The 25,760-nt window shown below is 37.9% G+C and overlaps 1 protein-coding gene across 1 annotated transcript in view; it reads right to left on the bottom strand.

The window, feature by feature from the left end:
- Positions 1-3,259: 3,259 nt before the first annotated feature.
- ATP6V0A2 (ATPase H+ transporting V0 subunit a2) overlaps positions 3,260-25,760 on the bottom strand; it is a 41,349-nt gene continuing 18,848 nt past the window's right edge. Inside the window, exons 8-20 of the mRNA XM_056821890.1 lie at positions 22,604-22,697; positions 20,568-20,780; positions 19,565-19,715; positions 19,198-19,337; positions 18,178-18,359; positions 17,617-17,707; positions 16,298-16,416; positions 15,342-15,555; positions 12,042-12,161; positions 10,244-10,360; positions 9,041-9,158; positions 8,599-8,770; positions 3,260-6,991 (exon numbers count right to left, since the gene is read on the bottom strand). Of these exons, the coding sequence (XP_056677868.1) occupies positions 6,889-6,991; positions 8,599-8,770; positions 9,041-9,158; positions 10,244-10,360; positions 12,042-12,161; positions 15,342-15,555; positions 16,298-16,416; positions 17,617-17,707; positions 18,178-18,359; positions 19,198-19,337; positions 19,565-19,715; positions 20,568-20,780; positions 22,604-22,697 (1,834 nt within the window). The 3' untranslated portion in view covers positions 3,260-6,888. The remainder of the gene's footprint in view (positions 6,992-8,598; positions 8,771-9,040; positions 9,159-10,243; positions 10,361-12,041; positions 12,162-15,341; positions 15,556-16,297; positions 16,417-17,616; positions 17,708-18,177; positions 18,360-19,197; positions 19,338-19,564; positions 19,716-20,567; positions 20,781-22,603; positions 22,698-25,760) is intronic.

Genomic DNA, 25,760 nt, shown 5'->3' with positions numbered 1-25,760 from the left:
CCAGTGGATTGGGAGCCAGACCCAGAGATGGGAAGCCCTGGGGTCAAAACAACTCAGATAATTCCTAGCTGGGTGACCTGGGCAAGTCACTTAACCCCAGTTGCCTCACCCTTACCATTCTTCAGCCTTGGAACCAATACTTAGTATTGATTCTAAGATGGAAGAGGATTTTAAAAAGAGAGAGGTCATTGGTAATTTAGATTGTAGGAGATTGAGAGTGAGAGGAGAGCAAATGACAATCTCTGATTATAGGCAGCCTTCTCACAGTTTAGCCACAAAGGGCACAGAATAGGAGCATAATAATGTTTGCTCTTATTAACATCCCTGTAGGATTTAAGGATGGGGCCCCAGAGGTCATCTAGTCCAACCTTCTCATTAACAGGGAAGGAATCAGAGGCCTGAAGGATAGAGTGACTTAGCCCACAAGGTCACACAGGTGAGAACCAAATTTCAGACCTGTCTTCTGGCTACAAACTCATCACTTTTGATTATAACTGACAACTGCCCTCTATCCTACACTGCAGAGAATTAAATGTCTAGATTTGCTTTGTGGGTTGTAGTGACATTATCCTCTCCTGGTTTTCTCCCTACTTGTCTGACCATTCCTGTCTGCCTTTAATGTATCTTCATCCAGTTAGGTCCTGCCTAAAAACTGTGGCTTTGTTCAGACACTCCTCTTCTCCCTCTATACTACCTTGATGACCCCATCAGCTCCTATGGATTCAATTATCTCCAACAGATCATTCTCAGGTCTAATCATCCAGTTCCACATCTCACATTGTTGAAAGCACCACCATCTCCCCAGGCACCCAAGCTTTCAACATGGGTGTCATCGTTGATTCTTTTCTCAGACCTCCTCCCATCTCCCATACTCTGTTGATTCTACTTTGCAACAGCTCTCAACATTCCCTTCTGATTACTTCCACCACTGTGATGGAAGATGGAGCTCTCATCACCTCATGTCTGGACTACTGCAATAGCCTCAACTTTCTCCTCATTCAATCCATGGGGCAGTCTTTCTAAGTCACAGACCTGATCATGTTATTTCTTCTATTCAATAATAGCAGTGGCTCCCTATGGCCTCCAGGATCAAATACAAAATCTATCTTTTAAAAGCTCTTCATCATTTGGCCCTCTCCTGGCTTTCCAGTCTTCTTACACTTCCTCCACAACTCTATATTTGACTCTGTCTTTTCACTATCTGTCCCCCATTTTAGAAATGCTCTCCCTTCTCATCTTCACGTCCTGACTTTCCTGCTTCCTCCAACTCACAGCTAAAATCCCACCTTCTGCAAGAACCCTTTCCTAGGACCCCCTTCCCAGGTCTTCTCTCAGAGACTATCAGAGACTATCTTCTTCTCTGTATGGTTGCCTGCAAATTATGTCTCCCATTTGTATGCGAGCTCCTTGACAGTAAAGACTATTTTCCCTTTCTTTGCATGTAGCAGTACTTACCGTATTGTAGGTGCTTAATAAGTAATAGCATTTATTTCTACCCTAGAATCATAGAATCTTAAGAGTTGAAAAGAACTTTAGAGGTCATTTTGTCCAACCTTAACCCACCAGCATCTCAAACTCAGCCTGGCCAAAAAAGAACTCTTCCAGCCTCTCCTGAATCTCCCAATTTCTGTCTAGGACCTCAGCATCCAGATTCCCAGTCTTAGTGTAATCTTCAACTTCTCCTTTGTCTCACATGATCAGAGTTGCTAAATCTCATCATTTGTCCCTACACATAAGCCCCCTTTCTTCTCTGTGACATGGCCACCACACTCCTTCAGGCCCTCATCACCTCTCCCCAAAACTAATACAATAACTGGTTCTCAATCTCCCTGCTCCAAGCTTCCCTCTCTGCCTGTTGTCCACAGTTGCTAATGTAATTAAATAAAATGTGGCCATGTTATTACTCTACTAAAATACTCCCTATGGCCTCTAGGATGAAATTTAAACTCCTCAGTTAGGCTCCAGAGCCAGGCCCAAAAATACCTTTATAGCCAAGTTATTTATTCCTCCTCTTTCCACAGGGGAGGGTTCGGTCAAACTGAGCTTTTTGCTGTTCCTCTCAGCTTTAGGCCTTTGCGCTGGCTACTCCCTGTCTGGAATGCACTCCCTCTGCTAGAATCCCTCATGTCCTCCACCTCTTGGAATCCTTTGTTCCCTTTCAAAACCCAGCTCGAGCACCTTCTCATACATGGGCTTTCCAGATCACCCTCAGCTGCAAGCGCCCTCCACCCAAAAACATTTGGTATTTATTTCATGTTCTATAGAGAGAAAGCATTTACATGTTGTCTCACCTTGGAATGTAAGCTCCTTGAGGGTAGGAATGTTTTCACTGTCTTTGTACTCTTGGAACCTAGCAGAGATTTAATACATTTTTGAATGATGCATGAGCTATGTGTTTCTGTATAGCAAATCACTGTTCACCCACTGTGGACTAAAAATCCTTTCCCCCAAGCCCCTAAACTCGCCTCAAAAATAACCCAAAAGGCCCCCCCCTACCCTGCAGAGGGTAGCTAGGTGGCTCAGTGCATAGAGCACCAGGTCTGGAAATGTGAGGTTCTGGGTTCAAACTCAACCTCAAGACACTTTCTAGCTGTGTGACCCTGGGGAAGTCACTTAAACCCTATTGCCTAGCGTTGTCTGCTGTTCTGCTTTAGAACCAATACTTAGTATCAATTCTAAGACAGAAAGGTTAAAAACAAATCACCAAAGAAGGGCTATCTCAGCTAGGGAAGGAGTAGCAAACAGAATAAAGATCTGGCTTTTCAATCTACATTTCTGAACTCCTGGACCCAAATGAGCTCCTCCCAATCCTATCAAACCCGGCTCAATCTCCCTTCCTGTGTTTCCCAGTAGGAAGCAATCTTCCCTCTATGGACATTGCATAGTACCAAGTAACACTAATGTGTATTTATCAAGTAATACTTAGTACAATATTTTCCTGGATTGGCTTCTCATCCCAGTCAAACACCGAACTCTTTGAGACTGTGCCTTTGTCATCTTTATGTCCCACCTCCCTCACAGCCCCAGAGGCCAGCTCAGAACCTCACACACAACAGATAATTCATCTTTGTTCATGCAGCTTTAGAGCCCCCTCCATACACTCCCAAAGAGAGGCAGGAAATTCAGAGGTGATAGCTATGAGGCCCTCAAGCCTTCTCACAAATTCACCTCCAGTAAATGTTTGGTTACTTTTTTCTCTCTAAGAGGCCAAGAGTTTTTACTTTCCAATACGCCAGGATACAACAAAGTAATACACCCATATTTTAAAAAAATATTTATTTTTGTTGAATAAAATCATGTTTAACATCCAAATACTGACAAGAAGATGCAACTTTATAATTACTGCCCATATTAAGGAGTGCTCCGGCTGAATTCGCCCTCACCCAGCTTTTGTTTGAGTCACTAAGATGTCTTCCAAGAACTCTAGCCTTTTCTTTGGAGTTTACAGTCAAGATACAACTGCCCTCTACGCCTTTAAAGATTTCTAAGCACACAGTAACCTCCAATGGCCCGATGTGTCTACTGAATACCTTTGTCTTAAGTCTCGGTACCAAAAGTGTGCCTCATTCCTAGCATTAACTTCAGTGCCAACAGCTAGGCATGCAAACTAGAACAATTTATTATTTTAAAATAGACTAGAATCTGAGAAATTAGTATTTGTTTAATGCATACTTATTTAGATTCAAAACAAGTCAGGCATAATGAATAATGAAATAGTTAAACTTCATACATGAGAGGCAGCCTGGTGTAGTGGACAGAAAGCTGGCCTCAAAGCCAGGAGACCTGGGTTGAGTCCTACCTTGGATATGTACTGATATGACATCTCAGTATTTCAGGCACCTCCCTAAAATGACAAGTTGCAGAAAAGGTGCCAATCTGTATTGGTAGAGTTTCCTCACCTCAATATTCCTTAAGGACTTGCAGGTCCATTCCCTATCCCTAGGTCATGTGTGTTGTGTGTGTGAGATATGCATGTATTTATACATATAGGAGTATACATACACATGTCATTATTAACATCTTATTTTAGCCTTTGTAGCTCACTATACCTAAAGGAGAGACTGGAGTAATGTCACAAATACTCCTAGAAATTAAGACCAAATGGCATTTATTCAAACTTGAAGCGATTAGAAATATAAAATAGAGATCCAACAACTCAGTCTCTTATACCTACCTCCTTAGTCCCCTTTAACCCTCTGAATGAACCACCTGATTTTGCCAATGTAGCTGTCCAGGTCTGGCTTTCTGACTGATTGCAGTAAATTTCTATTTTCTGATTACTTTCTCTGAAGAATGTCTTAGAATTTTTAGATTAGATTCCTCAAAAATTGAGATGTTTTGTCTACATCTAAGATAACAAACTAGCAAAGCAGCCCAGTGTTGTACAAACCGGATTAACATGGAAATGGGAAGTGATTGATAAAATAAATAAAAATAAAACATAGATAACGTTTAACTATAGGTTTCCTAAGTCAATATGCATTTATGAGAGATCAGTTTCTATTTGAGTTTGACACCACTGGTCTACATGAGGCCAAACTTCCAGGTATTTAGAATCATCTAGCTGGCTCATCATTTTTCACATTCATCATCACATAGACAAAGTTTACATATTATAACTAAAATGATTATAACACTATCAAACAGCTTAAATAACAGAGAGAGAGCTACCTTTCTGGCCACATGGCAAGAACTCGTCAAATCATAAAATCTATTTCCTGGATCTTAAGACCCTAAACAATTAAGGCATCTGAAATGACAACTTTCTAGGAAGAACTTGGCTATGACCAAATCTGGAATTTGAACTGTATTCAGCATTTGCTGTTTCAGAATATTAGACAAGAAATGCTAGAAAACACATCTTTTTAGATTGGATAACTTTCCATCAGATTGTTACATCAGAATTATTTCTTACGGTTTTTAATGGGTCAAAGTTATTGGTCAAAAAATACTGCATTTTCCAATATCCACCTGTCATCCCACTACTATGGAATACTCTTTCCTGAAAACTTTTTGAGTACATAACCTTAGCCCAAGAAACTGACACTATACTGGGTAGTACATTCCAGCAGGATCACAAATCTAGAGCTTCAAGAGGTATCAATAACAAATTTGCCAATTTTGATGTTATTTATAATTATACAATTTGGCACTGGGATAATTTCAAGGACCTGCTGTTTCAGCCACACGATTATTCCCTCCACTGAAATAGATCACAACTAACTTGAAGTGGCCAAAAATATTTATCAGAAGTCTTTTTCTCTCTGTCTCTCTCTCAAACACAGTCTCTCTCTCTCTCTCTCTCTCTCTCTCTCTCTCTCTCTCTCTCTCTCTCTCTCTCTCTCTCTCTCTCTCTCTCTCTCTCTCTCTCTCTCTCCTCTCTCTCTCTCTCTCTCTCTCTCTCTCTCTCTCTCTCTCTCTCTCTCTCTCTCTCTCTCTCTCTCTCTCTCTCTCTCTCAGATGGACTGGTCTGCAAGTGACAAGCCATATTGTCTAGGACTAGGTGTTTGGAATCCAGACTCCACTTATCAAGGCCTTCAAAAACCCAAGGCCACCTACATGCCACAAGGAGGCACTGTAGTAAGACTTTAGGGATTTAATACAAAAATCAAAATTTCCTAAATTTTAAGAAAGTGTATACATTCCAGATGACTAATTTGAAAAGTCATGATCTAGAACATTCAAACAGTGTAAAAATGAAATTCAAACAAAAATCCATACAAAAAATCTGTACAGTTTTCAATGGAAAAGGGAGAAATGTTCATTCAGAGCTAAAACAATGAAGGGATGAATAAGTTGAATTCACATTAAGGATCACAAATCAAGAGCCTACTAAAGGTTAGTTTAAAATGAATCTAAACAGAATTTGAAAATCAACGTAAAATACTAAATCTAAGTGGGAATTAGATTTTTATTCAGAAGTAATCTGAAAGGAAAAAATATAATTATGATGCTTCCATGGCACAGATGTTATCTCTATTAGTGGTAAAATATTTTAATACACATTTTGTTATAAAAATATACAAAAGATTACTTTGTACCTTTACTTCACTCAATATAAACAACTTTGGTTGAGTAACATCAGACAAAAACTGGTCATTGCAGTTCAATATGCACAATAGCTTCTAATTCCATACTTGGCATTAAGGCTCAGCCCTATGGCGTAACTCTCACAGCGTGCAGTCATCATCAAGAATTTATGTAAGAAGAAAAAGATTAAAATCCTTTACCAGTTTTTAAGCAATGGAACAAACTATTTGCTGGATGCAATTTTATCCCATTTTCCCCCAATTAAAACACTGAAGAATATGTAGGGAAAAACTTGGCTTGTCAGTAATATCACAGCTATTGTGAGAGCAAACATTTTGTCACATTTAAAATGGCAAAAACCAAACACTAACATTGCTAATCATTTTGCAATCTCTATTTAAAGTTTTGGGAGTTGTTTTTTTTTAATTCTTCATTTCAGCTGTTCCAAAATTGTATAAACTGGTTAACTGTAGTAAGCGTGTGGCTTTATATTTTTCAGATGAACAGAAATAAAGACTATTAAGACAACTTCAGTCATAAGAAGTGAACCTCCCTCCAACCCAACCAAAAAGTAACAACTATTTTTCTAGAATATGCATTAACATAAACTATAACAATTAACTTATACTTTATCATCATGAAAACAGTCAACAGAAATATGAATCTCTAAGACAGAGAAGCTTTACAAAACATCATCCAACATGAGGCAGCTGTCTAAATGACAGAATTATTTGGCTGTATCATATAAGGCAATGGGGAGAGAGGGGAACATGTTTCTATCATCAATTCTACATCAGTGAAATTTAATAACATGATAATTCACCATAACGCTGAGAGCACATGGTTACAGCAACTGAATTATGCCATGTCATCTTTATTATACTGTGACGAGAGAAGTTTAAATGAGAAAGGAGCAAATTTGGTGCCTGAACCAATGTAGAACTTGTTCTGAAATTCCACCCTGCAAAGATAAAAGAAATGAGCCATTAATCCAAGAAGACAAGCTCTAATCAGGTGACAGAAGGAGGCAATCATCTGTACATAGCAAAGTCACAACTTTTAAAACAAACAACCCATAAAGCATCAAAGTTCAGACTGATATAAGAACCAGTCTTTTACCCCTGGTGGTATGAGTCAGTCAGGCCCTCATGTGCACAGGGCAGGGGGTACCCAAAAGGGCTGCCTACCCTCTGTTAGGCCAGCTCTGTGCTGCAACTAGGGAAAAGAAGGTTTTACAGGAAGGTGCTTTGGGGAGAAGAGCATTTGGGAAATAATAACAATGTTTCTTTTAAAAACTAGTAGGTCTACCCCAAAGAGATAATAAGGAAAAAGACCTGTACAAGAATATTCATATCTACGCTCTTTGTGGTGGCAAAAAATTGGAAAATGAGGGGATGCCCTTCAACTAGGGAATGGCTGAACAAACTGTGATATCTGTTGGTGATGGAATACTATTGTGCTCAAAGGAATAATGAACTGGAGGAATTCCATGTGAACTGGAAAGACCTCCAGGAAGTGATGCAGAGTGAAAGGAGCAGAACCAGAACATACACAGAGAGTGATACACTGTGGTACAGTTGAATGTAATGGACTTCTCCATTAGTGGCAATGCAATGATCCTGAACAACTCAGAGGAACCTACAAGGAAACCCACTATCCATTTCCAGAGGAAACACTGCGGGAGTAAAAACACCAAAGAAAAACAACTGCTTGAATACATAGGTCAAAGGGATATAGTTGGGGATGTAGACTCTAAATGAACATCCTAGTGCAAACATCAACAACATGGAAATAGGTTCTGATCAAGGACACAAGTAATACCCAATGAAATTGAGCATTGGCTTCAGGAAGAGTAGGTGGAGGGGAGGGAGGGAAATAATGTGATTATTGTAACCAAGGAATAATGTTCTAAATTGACTTAATAAACTTATTCAAATGGGAAAAAAATACACACACACACACATATACATATATATAATATAAAAAAAAAGATTACTACCAGTCTGCCTAATAAGTAACAGAAACTACTAGTATTTTAGTGAAGGAGCATGTTTGCATTTACATATTTATAGCACCCACCACACTGCTGAGTGCTCATGAGATATGAAATTTAAACACTCTTTATATGTGCACAGCATTGTCTCATTAATCCTCTTAAGCACTTTCACATGCCTTTAAGGCAAATCCGCTTACGAGTCACAATCAATCTCATGACTGTTTCATTTCTGACTCTATCCCTACCACCTAACCTATGTGCTCAGAAGCTCCTAAAAATGCTGGTAGAATGAAGGACTAAATGATCAAACAGAGATGAAAGAATTAAGCAACTTTTACATTTATACTATGTAATTTTTCAGAAGAGAAAAACTAGTTTTCCTCTTAGTTTAATTCCAAGTTGTAAACTTTGAGTTTAACCATAAAAACAAACTTAATTAGACTTAGGTTTGAATAACAGGATATGAAGGGGGGAAACACTAATGGTGACTAGCATAACTATTATTTTCTTTCATCATATATGCCTAAAAAAACTAATGACAAAAAACAACCAAATTTAAAGGGAAAACTTACCAATGCAGCCGTACAGCATGAAGAAATGCAGAAAGGCCTTCCATGACCAAGAGAATGAAGATTGTTAAAACAGCAAAGAATGCAACCAAAGGAATTAGCAGCAAGACTCCATAAGCTTTGTCAACACGGAGGCCCACACGCATTATCATTGCCCACAGAACCTCGGATAACTCTAAAAACAAGAAGTGATTTTTCACAATTAACTTGGGTTTTGTTCATTCAGCTAGCTAGCAGATTTGGGTTGGTTGTATAGAATCACTCAGCCACAGAGATAAATGTACCAATAGAAGATCCCAAGTAATAAAAAAAAAGCATTCAGCTTTGATTTTTCCTTCTGATTGGGACAAATCATCTTTGATGAGCAGTTATTTCTCAAGATTCAATAAAAGCAAACACAACAGTTAAAATGGGAATAAAAGGTTAAGAGCTGCTAAGGACTTACGTGCATGAGCTAAACTGAGTGCCCAAAGCCTCAGGTATGACGCAGTGTTGGAGATGCAGCCAAGGCAATATTCAATCGCATGGATTGCTTGAGCCATAAAGATCTCTCCAAAATTAAACTAGAAGAGATGGAATATAAATACAAAAAGTTCATTCATCAAAGTTTACATCAACTCATTTCACATGCCAAGAATTCATGCTAGAGATTCTTAACATGTTGTCCCTGAACTTTTTTCTTAATTTTCTTAATATTTTGATTACTATTTCAATGTAATTGGTTTCCTGTCATACTATGTATTTTTTTCCCAAAGAGTCCACAGGCTTCTCCAAACTGCCAAAAGTGTATATAACACAAAAAGTTTAAGACTTCTAGATTTATGCTATTTTCAAAATTAAGCTGAAAATATTTTACTTTTTTTTAAATAAATAGTAAAAGAGAACCTTCGGTACTCGATGAATTAGCAATTTTAAAAATAATAAATTTCAGGATAATTATTAAATGAGTTATTTGAAACATTTTTTCACCAATTATAAAATAACACATTTCTGAGAAAATCAGAGGACAGTACATCTTCTGAAAGAAACGGCTCATTACTAGATCAAGGAGCCCACTTAATATTAAAACTTTTAATAACACATTACAAAAAACACTTGAATAATTCAAGAATATATATAGATTCCAACCCCTCTACACCCTAATAGGTGATGATCTACATTAGCTGCTATAGTTGGGAAAAGTTTTCAATTAAATAAATAATTGCACCTCAGATAAACCTCACATACTGCCACTGCACAAAGCTAGCTGCTATAATTGGAAAAAAATTCACCAGCTATTGGCCAAGCCTTTCATAATGAGCCTCCACCCTTAACCAGGCTAATCCTTAGATGACAGACAGAAGAGTTCATTGCCAAGGCCATAATTCAAACTACAGGTAGAAAGGACCCATTGGGATATGCATTTGAGAGAACATACCACAAAAAAAGCATGGCTAGTACTTGGCTACAGGTTCATTATAATATTAGCAGAAAAGAAAGGTTTTAAGATCATAAAAATTCTGTAATTCTTAGAAAATTGATTTGATTACCATACATTGCTGAAAGAATACATGTTCTACTACAGAGAACTAAATAATCACTTTTATCTTCATCATTGTGAAGCTTACATAAGTAGAAAGGCAAATTATACAAACTAGCTAAAGATTACCTCTTCTTCATCCTTACGTCCTTCAACTTCCAAATGGCTAATTCCCTCTTCCACATTTTGAGATCCCAGCAAAGAAACATCTTCTTCACTGTCTTTACGAATCAGTGTGTAACCACTCTAACAAAAGAAAAAAAAACTCCATTTTTTAGTGTCAATAAGAAAAAAGGTCACGATCCTTATGATCCCCTGAAGGAACAATTCAGCACTTGGTCAGTTTAAAAGAATCATTAAAAAATATAAAAAGAAAAAGGAGAGCCAAGAATAAAGAAAAATGTCATAGAATCTCAGAATCAGAACCCCCCAGGCCCACCAGGTCTCCCCTTAGGGCCCCAGAGGGCCTCTAATCCAACCTCTTCTATACCAAAAAAGCAGTCATCTAGTCTCTTCTGTTCCACTACCACTAAAGGAAGTCAGCCCCATTTCTGGACAGCTCTAAATCACTGGGAAGTTTTGTCAGAGATATCTAGGTAGTTCATACTAAGCCTGAAGTCAGGAAGACTGAGGTTCAAATCTAACCTCAGTCACTTTAATATTGGTGCAACCCTGAGCAAGTCACTTAACCGTTGCTGCTTCAGTTCCATCACAACTATGAATAGAGAAAATAAGAGCACCAAGCTCATAGAATTGTTGTAAGATCAAGGTAGGTCTTTCCCACCAGGGGAAAGAGAAGGGTAAGATGGGGCAATGATGCCTTTCTAATCTCCCAAATTATCTGGATTTCATTAGATCTTGAAAGAACAGAAAGACTTCAAAGGAAAAACAAAGAGGCAAGGGAGAAAAAGGATCAGTGCATTTTTGAGGCTCATTCCAATCAGGTAGAGCTGAACCCTGAAGGACCACAGTGCTGCTCAGTCTGAGAAGAACCAATATCCACAAATCACAAAACCAGGGACACTGGGTTGTTACAAAATATATGTTTTATAATCTCAACTGATTGGCGTCTTTAAGGAGTTTAGCCACAAAAAGAAAAGGGCTATGAGACAACAGAGAGGAAGGGATTTTTGAGGATGAGACATGGTTGTAGGTAGGAGGGAAAGAGACAAGGAGAGATGTGGGATAGTGAATCAATTCAAGGCAACACTGACAAGCCTGAAAACTACTCCTCCCTTTTGGTGATGCCAACTAATAGACTTGAGAACAAATTATACTGCTAGAAATAATCTAGAAAGTATTTGTAGGGGTTATGAAGTCTTTAGCCAGAAATAGAACACCATGGAGACACAAGATGCATTTCTTCACTGCTATACAATGACTCCCGCCCAGTTACTTTGGAAATTTGGACAAATGACTTCACTCCTCTGGGCATGTTTCCTAATTCAGACCAGCTGATTGATAAAGTCACTGGCACAAGTCCAAAACTATGGCACTGATCATCTTCTTATTGCAAAAACCAATGTAGTTTTGTTTTTGTTTTTTTACTCCTCACACCTCATCTTTCCCAACTTCTCTGAAATTCTTGGCACTGCTACCCAGCACTCCCCTCCCAAGATGCTGTCTTCTCTGGCTCTTGCCTTCTAAACAATGCCTTTAAATGTGATTGTTCCCCACTGACTCTACCCTTTGCCTCATTATCTTGTTTCACTTTCTCCCCTGGACACCACAATTACTCTAATCTTTGACTACCACCTTTACACACATGGCTTCCAAATCTATGTCAAGGCTACAGTTTAGAGTACTCTTCTAAGCTCTGGACCATCACCAGCCTCCTTCCGGACATTTCCACCAGACTCCTAGGCAATAAAAATGACTTGAAGGTAGCAAGCACCATATATAGTGATAAAATCTAATAGCCACATACCCTGTGTATTCCAAATAATCGACCTCCGTTGTGTAGCCAAAGCAGGTAAAGAGGTTTCCCCAAGAACAGTACAGGAACAGAAACTGCTGCCACAACTAATAAAAACTTCTGGACATGACTCTGTCAAGGCAAGAGGTAAATCAAAGAAAAAAAATCAAAACAAGACGTGAATGAGTGAAAAAATATTAATGTTTTGTAAAATTCTAAAGGAAATAAACATTTTCTGCCTTTAGTCTGTTCACTTAATAGTAGCAACTTATAGTTTGCTCACTTATTCAACCAGGGTCATTAAAAAAAAAATCACTGCATTGCAAAATATATTCAAATGAGCTAGTTTTTTCTTTTCCAAAATTCATAATTATCAGATATAGTCACATCAGCAAATGAAGTCTTTCTCTTCCTGTTTTGTTATGAAGATTTGTACTAAAGACTCAATGTACATATCAAGCTTCTTCCTTTATACAATGGAATTAACCCAGGTCAAGGAAAATGTAGCAAAATCAAATATCATACTGCAATGAACTTGAGAAAAACAGAATTCTCATAAAAACTATACCTTGAAATGGTCATTTCTAGCAGGTGGTAGTGTGTAAGAGAATTCTTTATTGTCTATCTTGAGTTAACACTAACTTAAGTACCCCTACATAGTAGCACATTAGTCTAAAGACAGGATTAACTCTCCCTCGTCTAACTTTTAATTGAATCAACACAAGCTTGAACTAGGTGGAGGAGCTCACAAACCACTTAGAGAATTCACATCCTCACAGGAAACTGTGAACACTTTTGATGAGCATTCACCTCTCCAGAAGGTGAGATTTAGAAAATTCACACCCTTAAATATGAACTTAACCTTCAGAAGGTGAGAAGTTGATCCTATAAACACTTCCCCCTGTGCAGTGCTAGATAATTTGGAAACTGCGATTGGCCCCTGTGAAGAGGGACAGAGACAAGAAGTCACCATAAAAGCAAGCCCCAAACTCCCTCAGAACAGACTCTCTTTGAGAAGATAGACTGAAGAGATTGTCTTCTGGAGATAGTCTTCTGACTGGAAGGAGTCTTCAAAGGAGCTTCACTGGAGACTGCAGCTTAGATTGTGGACTTGGAGCTTGGGATCAACTTGGACTCTGACTCTTGGATTACTTTGTTGGGTGAGTGAAAGGCTGATTCCTTTCCTAGTTTCCTAAGAGACTAGCTTCTATATTGGAGGAGGCTTCATGGCTCCTCACCACCAGCCTTCCTGGTTGAGAGTTTATTAATTTGTGCCTGGATTAAGCAGACCCGGAGCAAAACATTTAGGTTGATAGGATAGATAACATCTCTAACCTCTTCACATTTCTCTACTTTATTGTTTTCTCTCCATTTTGTAAATATTTGTAAATAAATTTCTGACTCAAGATATATTAAATATTGGCGACCACATAATTTCATAAAATTAGTGTTCAACCATTCATTTTCACCTTTACAGTGGGATAAAGAGGAAGAGCTACATTACTGTTGAATCCTTAAAAAAAATAGTTTCTTAAGAATGTACAGAAATGGGGGAAGCTGGGTAGTTCAGTGGATTGAGAGCCAGGCCTAAAGGCGGGGGAGGTCCTAGGTTCAAATTAGACCTCAGACACTTCCCAGCTGTATGACCCTGGGCAAGTCACTTAACCCTCATTGCCTAGCCCTTACTACACTTCTGCCTTGGAACCAATGCACAGTATTGATTCCAAGATGGAAGGTAAGGGTTTAAAAAAAAAATGTAGAGAAACGACTTAGTATTGCCCAAGGTTGCACAGCTGGGAAGTGTCTGAGGCCACATTTGAACCTAGGACCTCCCATCTCTAGGCCTGGCTCTCAATCCACTGAGCCACCCAGATACCTCCCGTATTATTGACTTTAAAAAATATAATCACTACTTTTAAAAGATGTCAAATGCCAAATATTAATTGAATTTTACTTTATGCATTAAGAAAATGAAAAACTTTTCAAGGTTAAAAAAAGCCATAAGGATAAGGAGTTGGAATTTTATTGATGGTAAAACAATAGTATTCTGCCACTTCAAGTGTCTATCTATGATTTCAGGGTAAGTAATATTCTCCTTTGATATGGAAGGCAACTTGTCTCTCTATGATTTATCACTTCTTTACATGAATATATGATTTGGATTTTGGTTTTAAAAGATTACCCTATTACAAAACTGAACAATATGGAAAATAGGTTTTGAGTAATAACACATGTATAACTTAGTGGAATTGCTTGTCATCTCCAGGAGGGGAGAGGGAAACAACATGAATCATGTAAATAAATTTAAAAAATTATTTCAAGAAAGAAATACGTCTCTCTAGGTAACTGGGTTCTAAGTCTTTCAGTATTAGGGGACTTCAATAAATACACAATTTGTCTCCAGGCCCAGGCTTAAAGCCTTTTCATCCTAAATGGAACTAAGCTATCTGAGCCTTACACTATGCTGACAAAGCCTTAGTCAGGGGCACCCCAAGGCAGGTGAAGAGGTATTAGGGTATAATTTGGTAAAAAAACACAACAAAAAATGTTGGTGCTTATTAACTTCAATGACCTTTTTCATTTTAACTCTTACCTTATGTCTTAGTATCAATTTTAAGACAGAAGAGCAGCAAGGGTTAGGCAATTGGAGTTAAGTGATTTGCCCAGGGTTATAAGCTAAGATGTGTCTGAAGCTAGATTCAAACCTAGGACCTCCTAACTTCAGGCCCGGTTGCTTATCCACTGCCCCAGCAATGACCCTTTTAAAAACTCAAAGAATTAAAACTAATGATTCTGTTCAACAATGTCTTGTGATTATTAACACTTTTAAATTTTTTCCATGCATCTCATTGTCTGGGTTCCACAGTTATACAGAATTACTTTTTAAATGGCATACTGCAGCATTTAACACAATCCCAAACAGCCCTGTCTTCTTGGACCTTGCATGGCATTTTGTTCCTCTTTCATATCCTTATCAAATTCTATTCTGAATTAAATTCCTATAATTATGTAGGCATCTTATTTTACTGGCACATAGTGCCACTCTCCCAGATAGTGAACTATGAGGAAAAGGGCCATATCTTAATTATCTTTATCTTTGTCTCCCTTGGCACCTAAACTGGCACTTTGTACCAAACACAAGTTTTATCTTTTTCTTGAATCATGTCTGATAGTGAAACCTCAGCTGATCTCACTCTCAGCACATGAGTTTGTTAGTTCAGCTTGTAGTTGTACCTAAAACATTGGCCCGACTGTCTGAGGAGAAGAGCATTTCCTCTGATGCCCAAAAGGACTCAAAAAGTGGTGGCCCACCTGTCCTTGATAAAGTCCACTTGTTGACCCCCCAGCTGGGAATAAAAACATGTTGATAAATTCAATTAAAATGCTGGGGGCAAACTTGGAGTTTGCTGCTGAATAAGCGAGCCACTTGTAGATGATCATAAATATCAGGTATCCGAAGATGCTGAGCATGAACAGGAGTTCTGGGAGGCAGACCAAGTAAATATTGAACTTCTTCTTGAAATGCCTAAAGAAAAGGGAGCCACTGATTAGCAATATGAGCAAGATCAAACGAAAAGATAACTGAGAAAAAACCCAGTCTGTCTTTTAAATTCTTTAGAGCTACAGAGAAAAAAAAAAACCACAACTTTTTTCAGTTAATGTCATATGCCTCAGACAGTCATGCCAGTGTTTTAGGTACAACCACAAAATGAACAAACTTCATGTGCTGAAAATGAAACCAGTGAAGGTTTTCCTATCAGATATCATTCAAAAAAGATAAAACCTCTCATGTTAACTTAGCAGACCCATTATACATAGAGGTGTCAAACTCCCAGCCAGCAAGCTGCCACTGGCTACCAATCAGATCAAAATTTAACTGGGAAATGTTTAATGAAATAAATAAAATTTCAATACAAAATAGCGAATATCAATTTGAGGTTTTCTAAGTCAATATGTCTCCACCTCCATTTCTATCTGAATTTGGTACCAATGATAGAGAACGATTTCATCAAGTTGCCTTGGCTGCCATAATAATTTCTTGAAAACCAACAAAACATTTTTCGGGGGGGGGGAGGGGGGATATAAAAGAGAATCAATTTAACTTTGAAGTCACTTGTAAGTGAATCACAGAATGCTTATAATACAGCACATCTGGCTGGTTTTTTGTTCAACACACCCCTTCATAATGTACTATGTGTGTGGGGGGGGGGGGGAGGGGAAGGAATCACACTTGACTTCCAAATACAACTTTTATATTTTGTACTTACAGGTGGTTAAAGATTCCAAGAATAACTCCAAAAGTCATGTGGGTAACTCCAAAAATCACAGACATTTTCATTTTGAAAGAATTTAAAAAACTGAGACGATTGGTTGCTAAGTTCCAAATCTAAAGCCAAAACAAAAACAAACACTTAATTTCTTTACTTTGTCAATAGCACAGGTGAAACCTAGTCACACCATCTTCTCTACCCACACCCAAGAGAAGTTCTGGCTTAAAAAACAAAACAAAACTTTCTAGTTAAAAGTTTAGAGTTTATAGCTTGAAATCTATACTCTTTTCCTTGAAAATGGCTAGATTATTCACTGTAGCTCCTAAGATGCTCTCATCAAGAGCATGCTAATGTCTTAGTAAGAGAAGGAAGGAAAAAGCCTTTTCAAACTTCATCATAAGAGTTTACAATTTTTGCTAAAACACTGTTTTATTTCACATAGAATGTTCCAGACTGAGCAGAACCTGAAACCATATAAATGGAGAGCTTGGAAATTGGGATTGGGTTCTTCCCTCTCCTTGCCCCCACCCAGGAAATCTATATGGCACCCACATATTTAACCATTTGTTTCCCTCTTTTTAAAGTGCAAATGCCTCAGGGGCTAAAAATCTTAAATCCCTATGAAAACACTGGATGATAAAATAATGAGCCTTTATGCACAACAGGTACTGAATAAATATTAAGTGAATGAGCATAATTTCTACTAGGAAAGTCATGCCATTCTCTATAAGGAAAAAACCAAACCTGTAGGCATTTTATACCTATTCATTAAAACAACATTTTGAAAGTGATCCTACCTCCAATGACTATCTAAATAATCATCATCAAGGTCTCTAATGTCCCTTCCAGCTCTAAAACTCTTTCATTTCTTTCGAGATCAGGGGACAGAAGGTAATTCACATCTACAGAAGACTAGATGGCTAAAAACAACATCTATTTTACAGCTGCCAATCTGAAAGTGTTATTTTCTGACCATTAAGTCAAAAAAAGCCTGACCTCCTGCAGCTAATTTTCTCTTCTAGACCATCCCCTAGGCTCAGAAATTTAATATTCTCCAGTATTAGTATTCCATATTTGAAATGAAAAGTTTAATGACTCACACCTTAATTCATAAATCCACTTGAGTCAGTGGGTACAACAGGTACCAAAGCTCAGTAAAATGAGACAGACAGCTTTCCCCCCACTAAAATGAGTTTTCCCTATCTTGTAAGCAATTCTGAAAGTCAGATAGAAAAACATTCTAACTCTACAAGTTAGTGGCAATTCCATGAGATGAAATCAGGCCAAAAAAAAAGGGGGGGAGAAAAGGCACTAACCGGATCTATGCCAAAAGGATAAGCACCTTGGAACACACCAATAGTATTTGGATCCAACTGAAGAAAAGCATTGTCCTTTATATCACGGTCACTGTAGCAAAACAAACACAGTAATAAAGCTTAAAAATGAAAGCTCGGGGCCTCATCACCTTCTTTTCCAGTTGACACTGTTACCATAAGGCCCCAGAAGAAGATAATGAAAATAAATCTAGGCAAAATATCTTGGATCAATAAAGACAAAAGGGATCAGGGTGAAGAAGAATGGGAGAAGGAAATGGGTCTTGGTGTGCTTGGGGATGATATTTAACATTATATAGGTCCCAATAAAGAAAATCAAAATTGAGCCGGGTCTGGTGCTCTCTCTTCTATGAAGTATATATCAGGTGATGACTAAAAGTCTGCCAAAAGCTTCTATTATGAAATGTCCACATAATGCTGCAGCCCTGGGGAAGAGAGGAGACTAGAACAAGCAAGGCTGTTTTGAAGGAGTTAACTAAAATAGGTAGTCCCTATACTACTTAAAATTTAATAACCATTTGATAATAAAACTGAGACACTTACTTCCAGAAAGCTGAAGTATTACTGGCATATGGAGTAGATCTAAACATGGCTGATACATTCCATCCAGAGCCAAACATGTTAACTGATTTGGAAAAACAATCATTATAGATAAGGCCTGTGTATACTGAGAACAAGCCCATTAGCAAAATGACATAGCGACCATCAAAGAACATCTTCATAATCTGTAAATAGCAAAAAGAGAAAATTAGGTGGAGTGTATAAAGGGAAAATCAGTAGTAGTAGTACTGCAATTCATAGGAATCCTATTTTGATCAGTTTTTGAGTTTGAAGAGTACTCAGAGTGGTCCCAGATCAAGTGACCAGTCTGCTATAAGTCTTCTCTATTCCATGTTCTGCAGAAGACTTCAGAGTGGAGATCACTCACATACAAGCCACTGAAATCTTAGGACAACTCCAGGTGTAGACAAGAGAAGATTTGCTTGAAGAGGAAACTTGGGTTCTCAAAGGCTATGCCCCTAAAACATGTTGTGCTGGGTTCTACCAAGCCAGAAGAGACTCGAGTATGAATCTGGCAACAGAATATTGCCCAAGAACCAAACTAAAGTGCAGAGCTTATCACCAAAATATTCCACCAAGCGATGAATCATGGGACCATCTCATGAAATAATCTACCGAGATGTCTACATAGAGGAAGCACTCACACTGCTGAAAATACAGAAACTAAAGCATTCTAGACAGAAACATTACCAGATTTTAGCAGAAAGATAAGCGATCTGTGATTTATTGATCTGTAGTATCTAGAGAACAGCAAAGTCCACAAACAGGATTCAGCTTGTGATCCAGATAGCTAATGTGAAAATTTGTTATGAATGCTATACATATGTGTAATGGGTTTCGGAGTTTGCCTTCTCAGTGGATGGGTGAGAAGAAGGGGAAGGGAGAGTTTGGAACTAAAAATAAAATAAAATTGAATTAAAAAAATATTCATCCCCTTATACTGTAATAAGAAGAATGTAGTAACTCCTAAGTATGTACTAATGTTCTTTTTTGACTTTTTACCTCATCTTGTGAATGCTTCAGTCTGGGATTGTTTTCATTCAACACCAACAGAAGGGCAAATAAGAACATGAGAAAGCCATGCCCAAAGTCTCCGAACATCACAGCAAATAAAAAGGGAAATGTGATGATGGTGTAGAGAGCTACAAAAGAAAGGAAATATATTTGTTTGACAACACCTGCTACTAAGAGTCAAATGAACTAAAATTCCCTCTCTGATACTATATGACTTCAACATTCTTTAAAACACGTAAGAGAATTATTAAAGGTTCAAAGTCAAAAAGATCACCCAAAAGTAATGGTCTTTTTAATTTTACAAAACATGCTATGCTCTCATATTGGACAATAGCAACTATAAGGGTCAACTGACCTGGATTGACTTCTCTGTAGCTCCCAACTCCATAAGCATCCACAATGTTCTGGAATCCCTGGGTGAATTTGTTGGTACGGATTAGAGTTGGGGGAGTTTCAGCTGTTGGGATGGTGTTCATAAAAGAAGGAATTGTTGCTCCACTTCCTCTCTTTTCATATAAAGAGACAATTAAAAAAAGAATCATGTGAATATATCGTTTTTTCTAGGCTCACAAACACAGAACATAAATACAATTCCTTTTCCTGGTCAAAATCAATAGTAAAAACCACAACAGGATACCATTACAAGAAAAAATCTTGTAACACAGAATTTGAAAGCCAAATAACTAGTTTGGACTTGGGAGGACCTGGGTTCAAATCTAACATCAGACACTTGCTAGCTGTGTCTCCATGCCTCTCCATTTAATGTACCTAAAAGGAAAGGACTTAGAAGTCCTTGGGGAAATCTGACATCTACAGTTAGAGAGCACCTCAGATATCATCTAGTTCATCTCCTTCATTTGTAGGCAAGGAAACAGAGGCTTTAAGGATTCATAGTAGGGTACAGATCTTGTAACTATAAATCCCAAGCTCCTTCTACAGCATAATACCTTCATCTGACACTTCCTAGCAATGTGTCCAGTCACTACACTACACCCCTCTAACCCTCAATATTCTCCCCTAAAAAATAGGAATGACATTTTTAATATCTATTCCATAGAGGCTCTCATGAGATAAAATTTATAAAATGCTTTTCAAACTCTAAAACACTACTTATGAGTTAATTTTTATTTTCCTCACTAATTAATGTTGAGACAACCCTTGAGCATTGCTGCCCTTCCATTCTAGGTTCCCTCTCCATAGGATAGAGATATCTGAATAACTACTTGTGGAGCACCAGGCTGCTCCTGCCTAAGGTGCTCTCAGTTTGCCTTGGAAGATCTCAGCTCTCTTCTCATTGTTCTTTTCTACCTTGAAGACAGCGCAGCAGTTCTCTATATTTTAGCTGGGAAGCAACTTACGGATCCTTCCACCAGAGCCTGACGCAAGCTGTGCAGATCTGCTTCAGGACACCAGACTTCGGCAATGAGACACTTATTAGTGACGTCAAAGCTACACATGTTCAACGTGTGATAAATTGCCTTCATCTTCTGCACTTGGATAACTCGAGTACAGACAGATTCAGCAGCTTTACTTAACACCTGCCTTAAATAGTCCTCAGTTTTGTGTAGCACCTTGAGAGAAAGATTTTTTTAATGAAGCCATAAATAAAATTTGACCAGGTAAACTGGCACTTCCCTATCTCCCACCACCAGCCATTAAAAAAAAAAAGTAATGGGAATGATTTCTCCGTTAGTGATGAAAAACTGCAATCAAATTTACCAAAGATCAAGACTGAAAAAAAGGCTTTTAAGTCTTCATTTTAATACTAGTTTACCACAAAATAAACACCAATGTACCAAGTAAAGTAGAATTGTCTAGCATTAGAAATATGCTTTAGTGGGGGCAGCTATGTGGTTAAGTAGATTGAGAGCCAGGTCTAGAGACAAGCAGTCCTAGGGTCAAATCTGGCCTCAAATACTTCCCAGCTATGTGACTCCAAGCAAGTCATAATCTCCATTGTCCAGGCTTTACCACTCTTCTCCTTGGAACCAATACACAGTATTGATTCTAAGACTAGAAAGTAAGAGATTAAAAAAAAAAGAAATGGGTTTTTGTTTTGTTTTGTTTTAAATCCTTTGCACAGGGTCACACAGTTAAGAAGTGTCTGAGGCCAATTTTAACCTAAGACCTTCCGCTTCTAGGCCTGGTTCTCAATCCACTGAGCTACCCAGTCACCCCCTAAGCAAGAAAAGTTTTAAACATTATACTGTTACTTTAAAAAGTAACTTTAAAAGCATTGCTTGTTCAGATCGGCCAATATGACAGTAAAGTTTTCAGCATCAAAGTACCAAGCTGTTTGAAAAGCAAATCAGAATTCCGAGATTTCACCTGACACTCAGCAAAGAAGACAAAGGAGAGACAATGCTGGAAGGGCTATGGAAAGACAGGCACGCTAATGTATTCATAGCTGACAGTGCTATGAACTGATTCAATCATTCCAGAAATCATGTGAAATTATGAAAGTGATGCCATTGTCCATTGTCCCTCTAAGTCAGAGATTCCATTGAGTGGAATATACCCCAAGGAACTCAAAAATAAAAATGACCTTATATGCTCCATAATATTAGAAGCATCACTTTTTGTGATGGCAAAGAATTAGAAACAACACACAGGCTTATCACCTGGGGAAGTTAGACAAATTGTTGCACAAAAATTAATGAAATACATCATAAAAATCATTACTGACAACTATTGAGAAGCATGGAACAACTTATATAAATTAATGCAAAATTAAATAAACAGGACACACAATGACTACAACAAAATACATGGAAAGACAAGCAGAAAAACAAACTGAATGCTATGGAGGAAGTGATATAAAATACTTCCTACAACTGCAATGCCATAGTTCATCATGATGTGAAGTCCTTAAGGACAGGAGCTGTCTTTTGACCTTTTTTATATCCCACAGGGCTTAGCACAGGGCCTGACACATAGTAGGTGCTTAGTAAATGCTCACTGACTTGTTGCCTTGACTATGGGAATGGAAAACTAACATCAGAATTTTCTGATCTATGGCCATTATATTTGCTAGTTTTGCCAAACATGTATTTCTTCCTCTTAAAAAAAAAAAATTTGGATAAGCTAGGTAGCTCAGTGGATTGAGAGCCAGGCCTAGGGGCAGTAAGTCCTGGGTTCAAATCTGACCTTGGACATTTCCCAACTGTGTGACACTGGGCAAGTACTTAACCCCCACTGCCTAGCCCTTACCTGCCTAAGACAGAAGGTAAGGATTAAAAAAAAAAATCTAATGGGTAGGAGGGAAAATACAATGGGAAATATATATAATATAAAAACAAAAGATAACCCAAAAAGTTTCTCTTTTTTTAAACCAAGAAGAACTCTTTTATGATCTATAGCCCATGGAATACTTTTTCTTTTTGTTTTTACTCACAGTATAAAGATCCTGTATTCGTGTATTTAGCCCCTCGTGAACTTCTTTTCGCTCTTCAACAGTAGTGGGGTATGGGTAAACGTGGCAGTGATAACTAGGAAACACAATTAAAACATATTTTACACTTACTAGAAGAAGCAATATCTAAAACTATGAGTAAATATTCCTTTAACAAACAGATAAATATATAATAAGATGGCACTTGAAGGAGAAAGCAGTAAGGAGGCATTCTTTACCTCTCTGATGTCTGAATAAACAAATAGAACACTTATTAAGCACTTACTATCTGCAAGAATCTGTACTAAATGCTGGCAATAGTAATAAAAACAAAAAGGAAGACAAGTCCCTACCCTCCCTGGCTCTTAGTTAAATTCCCATTATTGATCTCAGTGGTTTCCAATTGTGTCAAATTTATCAAATTACTGCAAACTAGAGTGAGTGTCTACTACTAGACAAATTTCAAGGAGGGCAAAGACAGAAAGAAATGTTTCACATATACAAAAACATTTCAAACAGCATTTTTTGTAGTAACAAACAACTGGAAACAAAGTAGATGTTCAGCCTTAAGCATAAGGCTGATGTAAAAGTAACAGGAATATTATTACTGTACTGTAAACACACAAACGTGCACACACATAATTAGAGTATGAGTTCAGAGAAACTTGGGACGATTTGTATCAATTAATGGAAACCAGAATGAGCAAAACTAGGACAACAATGTGCACAATGACCACATTAATATAATGACTATAACATATATAATAATATTATACAATACAAAAGAAAACAAAACTGAAAAACTTCAGATCTCTAATCAGTGCAGTGATCAATGGCAGTGATTTTGAAGGATGGAGAGTGAAGTGGGTCGGCTACCTCTTGGGAGAGAGCAACAAGTGTAGAATGAGGAGTAAATGATCAGACGTCACCAAGTGATTTGTTTTGGTGAGTTAGTCATATTTATTTGTTATTTGGCAGAGAGGGAGAGAGGGCTGGAAAGTTCAATGGAAAGTAACAGTGATGTTACAGAAAGAACATTTTAACATAACATTTTAACATATTTTACATAAAAGACATTTTAACTACAGGACATGACAACAACAAAAATTACTGCCTCCAGAAGAAGCAAGATCACTAAAGAACAACAATGAACACTGTGTAATTTTAATGATCAGGGAAGAACTAAGAAATTGTAGCTCCTTCTCTCACTTCATTACAGAAATGATGGACCACACAAATGGAATGCTACATATGTTGTTCTAAATGTACAATGTGTTTAGTTTTATTGAACTGCTTTTTCTCCTCTTTTAAAATCTATGTAGGAACAGCCAAGTAACACAGTGGAGGCCTGGAGTTGGGAGGATCTCAGTTCAAAACCGGCCTTAGACACCTCTTAGCTGTGTGACCCTGAGCAAATCACTTAAATCCAATTGCTTAACCCTTGCAACTCTTTTGTCTTAGACCTGATATTAAAACAGAAGGTAAGAGTTTAAAAAAAAAATTTGTTTAAATAAAATGTAACAAGGGATAGCTCACCATGGGCAGGGAAAGGGAAAGAAATATTCTCGGAAGGGAATGTGATAAACTAGAGAGACATTACATTAAGGTTAAGAAAAGTCAAACTAATCAAAACTATTAATAAGCACATGAAAAAGTGTTCTACATCTCTTATAACCAGAGAGATGCAAATCAAAACAACTCTGAGGTATCACCTCACACCTAGCAGATTGGCTAACATGACAGCAAAGGAAAGTAATGAATGCTGGAGGGAGATGTGGCAAAGTTGGGACACTAATGCATTGCTGGTGGAGTTGTGAATTGATCCAACCATTCTGGAGGGCAATTTGGAACTATGTCCAAAGGGCGCTAAAAGACTGTCTGCCCTTTGATCCAGCCATAGCACTGCTGGGTTTGTACCCCAAAGAGATAATAAGGAAAAATACATGTACAAGAATATTCATAGCTGTGCTCTTTGTGGTGGCAAAAAAATTGGAAAATGAGGGGATGCCCTTCAATTGGGGAATAGCTGAACAAATCGAGGTATCTGTTGATGATGGAATACTATTGTGCTCAAAGGAATAATGAACTGGAGGAATTCCATGTGAACTAGAACAACCTCCAGGAACTAATGCAGAGTGAAAGGAGCAGAACCAGGAGAACATTGTACACAGAGACCGATACACTGTGGCACAATTGGATATAATGGATTTCCATTAATGGAAATGCAGTGATCCTGAACAACTCGGAGGGATCTATGAGAAAGAACACTATCCACATCCAGAGGAAGAACTGTGGGAGCGGAAACACAGAAGAAAAACAACTGCTTGATTCCATGGGTCGAAGGGATATGATTGAGAATGTAGACTCTAAATGAACATCCTAGTGCAAACATCAACAACATGGAAATAAGTTTTGATCAAGGACACATGTAATACCCAGTGGAATGGCGTGTCAGCTACGGAAAGGGTGGAGGGAGGGAAGGAATATGATTCTTATAACCAAGGAATAATGTTCTAAATTGACAAAATTTAAAAGGGAAAAAAAAAGAAAAGTCAAACTACTTGACTTTTGGCCATGATGTACTTATATTGAAGCTCTTCCTCCCTCCTATCAAAACACCATACTTCACAATCTGCCAGAGCCATACATCTAAATAGAACCCAGAATTATTACACTAAAGCCTCAGGATGTATCATTAACCAAAAAGCCCCATTTCCTAGATAAGGTTATTAATACAAATGGTATAATTGCTAATATGATTCTCAGAGAATCCTAGAACTGAATTTTGGAACTGGAATAAGGTTTGGAGATTTATGCCAACACCCTTAATTTAGAAAAGAACCAGAGAGCTGCAAATCCCTTTCCCAGTCACACAGGTATTAAATACAAGAATCAGCACATTTTAATCAAGGCTCTCCAGTTCCAAAGAGAACCTTGAGATTCAAAGAGCCTAAGTGACTTGCACATGGTGCCACAGGGCCAGGACTAGAACCTAGAACTCTCAGTCCTATGCAACATATCTAGAAATTTTCCTCAAGGTCCAGGCAGGCTGCCCAGAATCTGAAAGACTATCTCCATTTGCCCAGACTGGTCCCCTAATGACCCCTGTGAAATATGTGTACATTTTTGTACACATTTCCTGAAGATTTCCACAATGACA

Source organism: Monodelphis domestica, chromosome 3 (genome assembly GCF_027887165.1).
Source record: "Monodelphis domestica isolate mMonDom1 chromosome 3, mMonDom1.pri, whole genome shotgun sequence".
Classification (NCBI taxonomy): Eukaryota; Metazoa; Chordata; class Mammalia; order Didelphimorphia; family Didelphidae; genus Monodelphis; species Monodelphis domestica.
The sequence above is the reverse complement of the archived record's forward strand: the minus strand, read 5'-3'. Positions and strand labels throughout refer to the sequence as shown.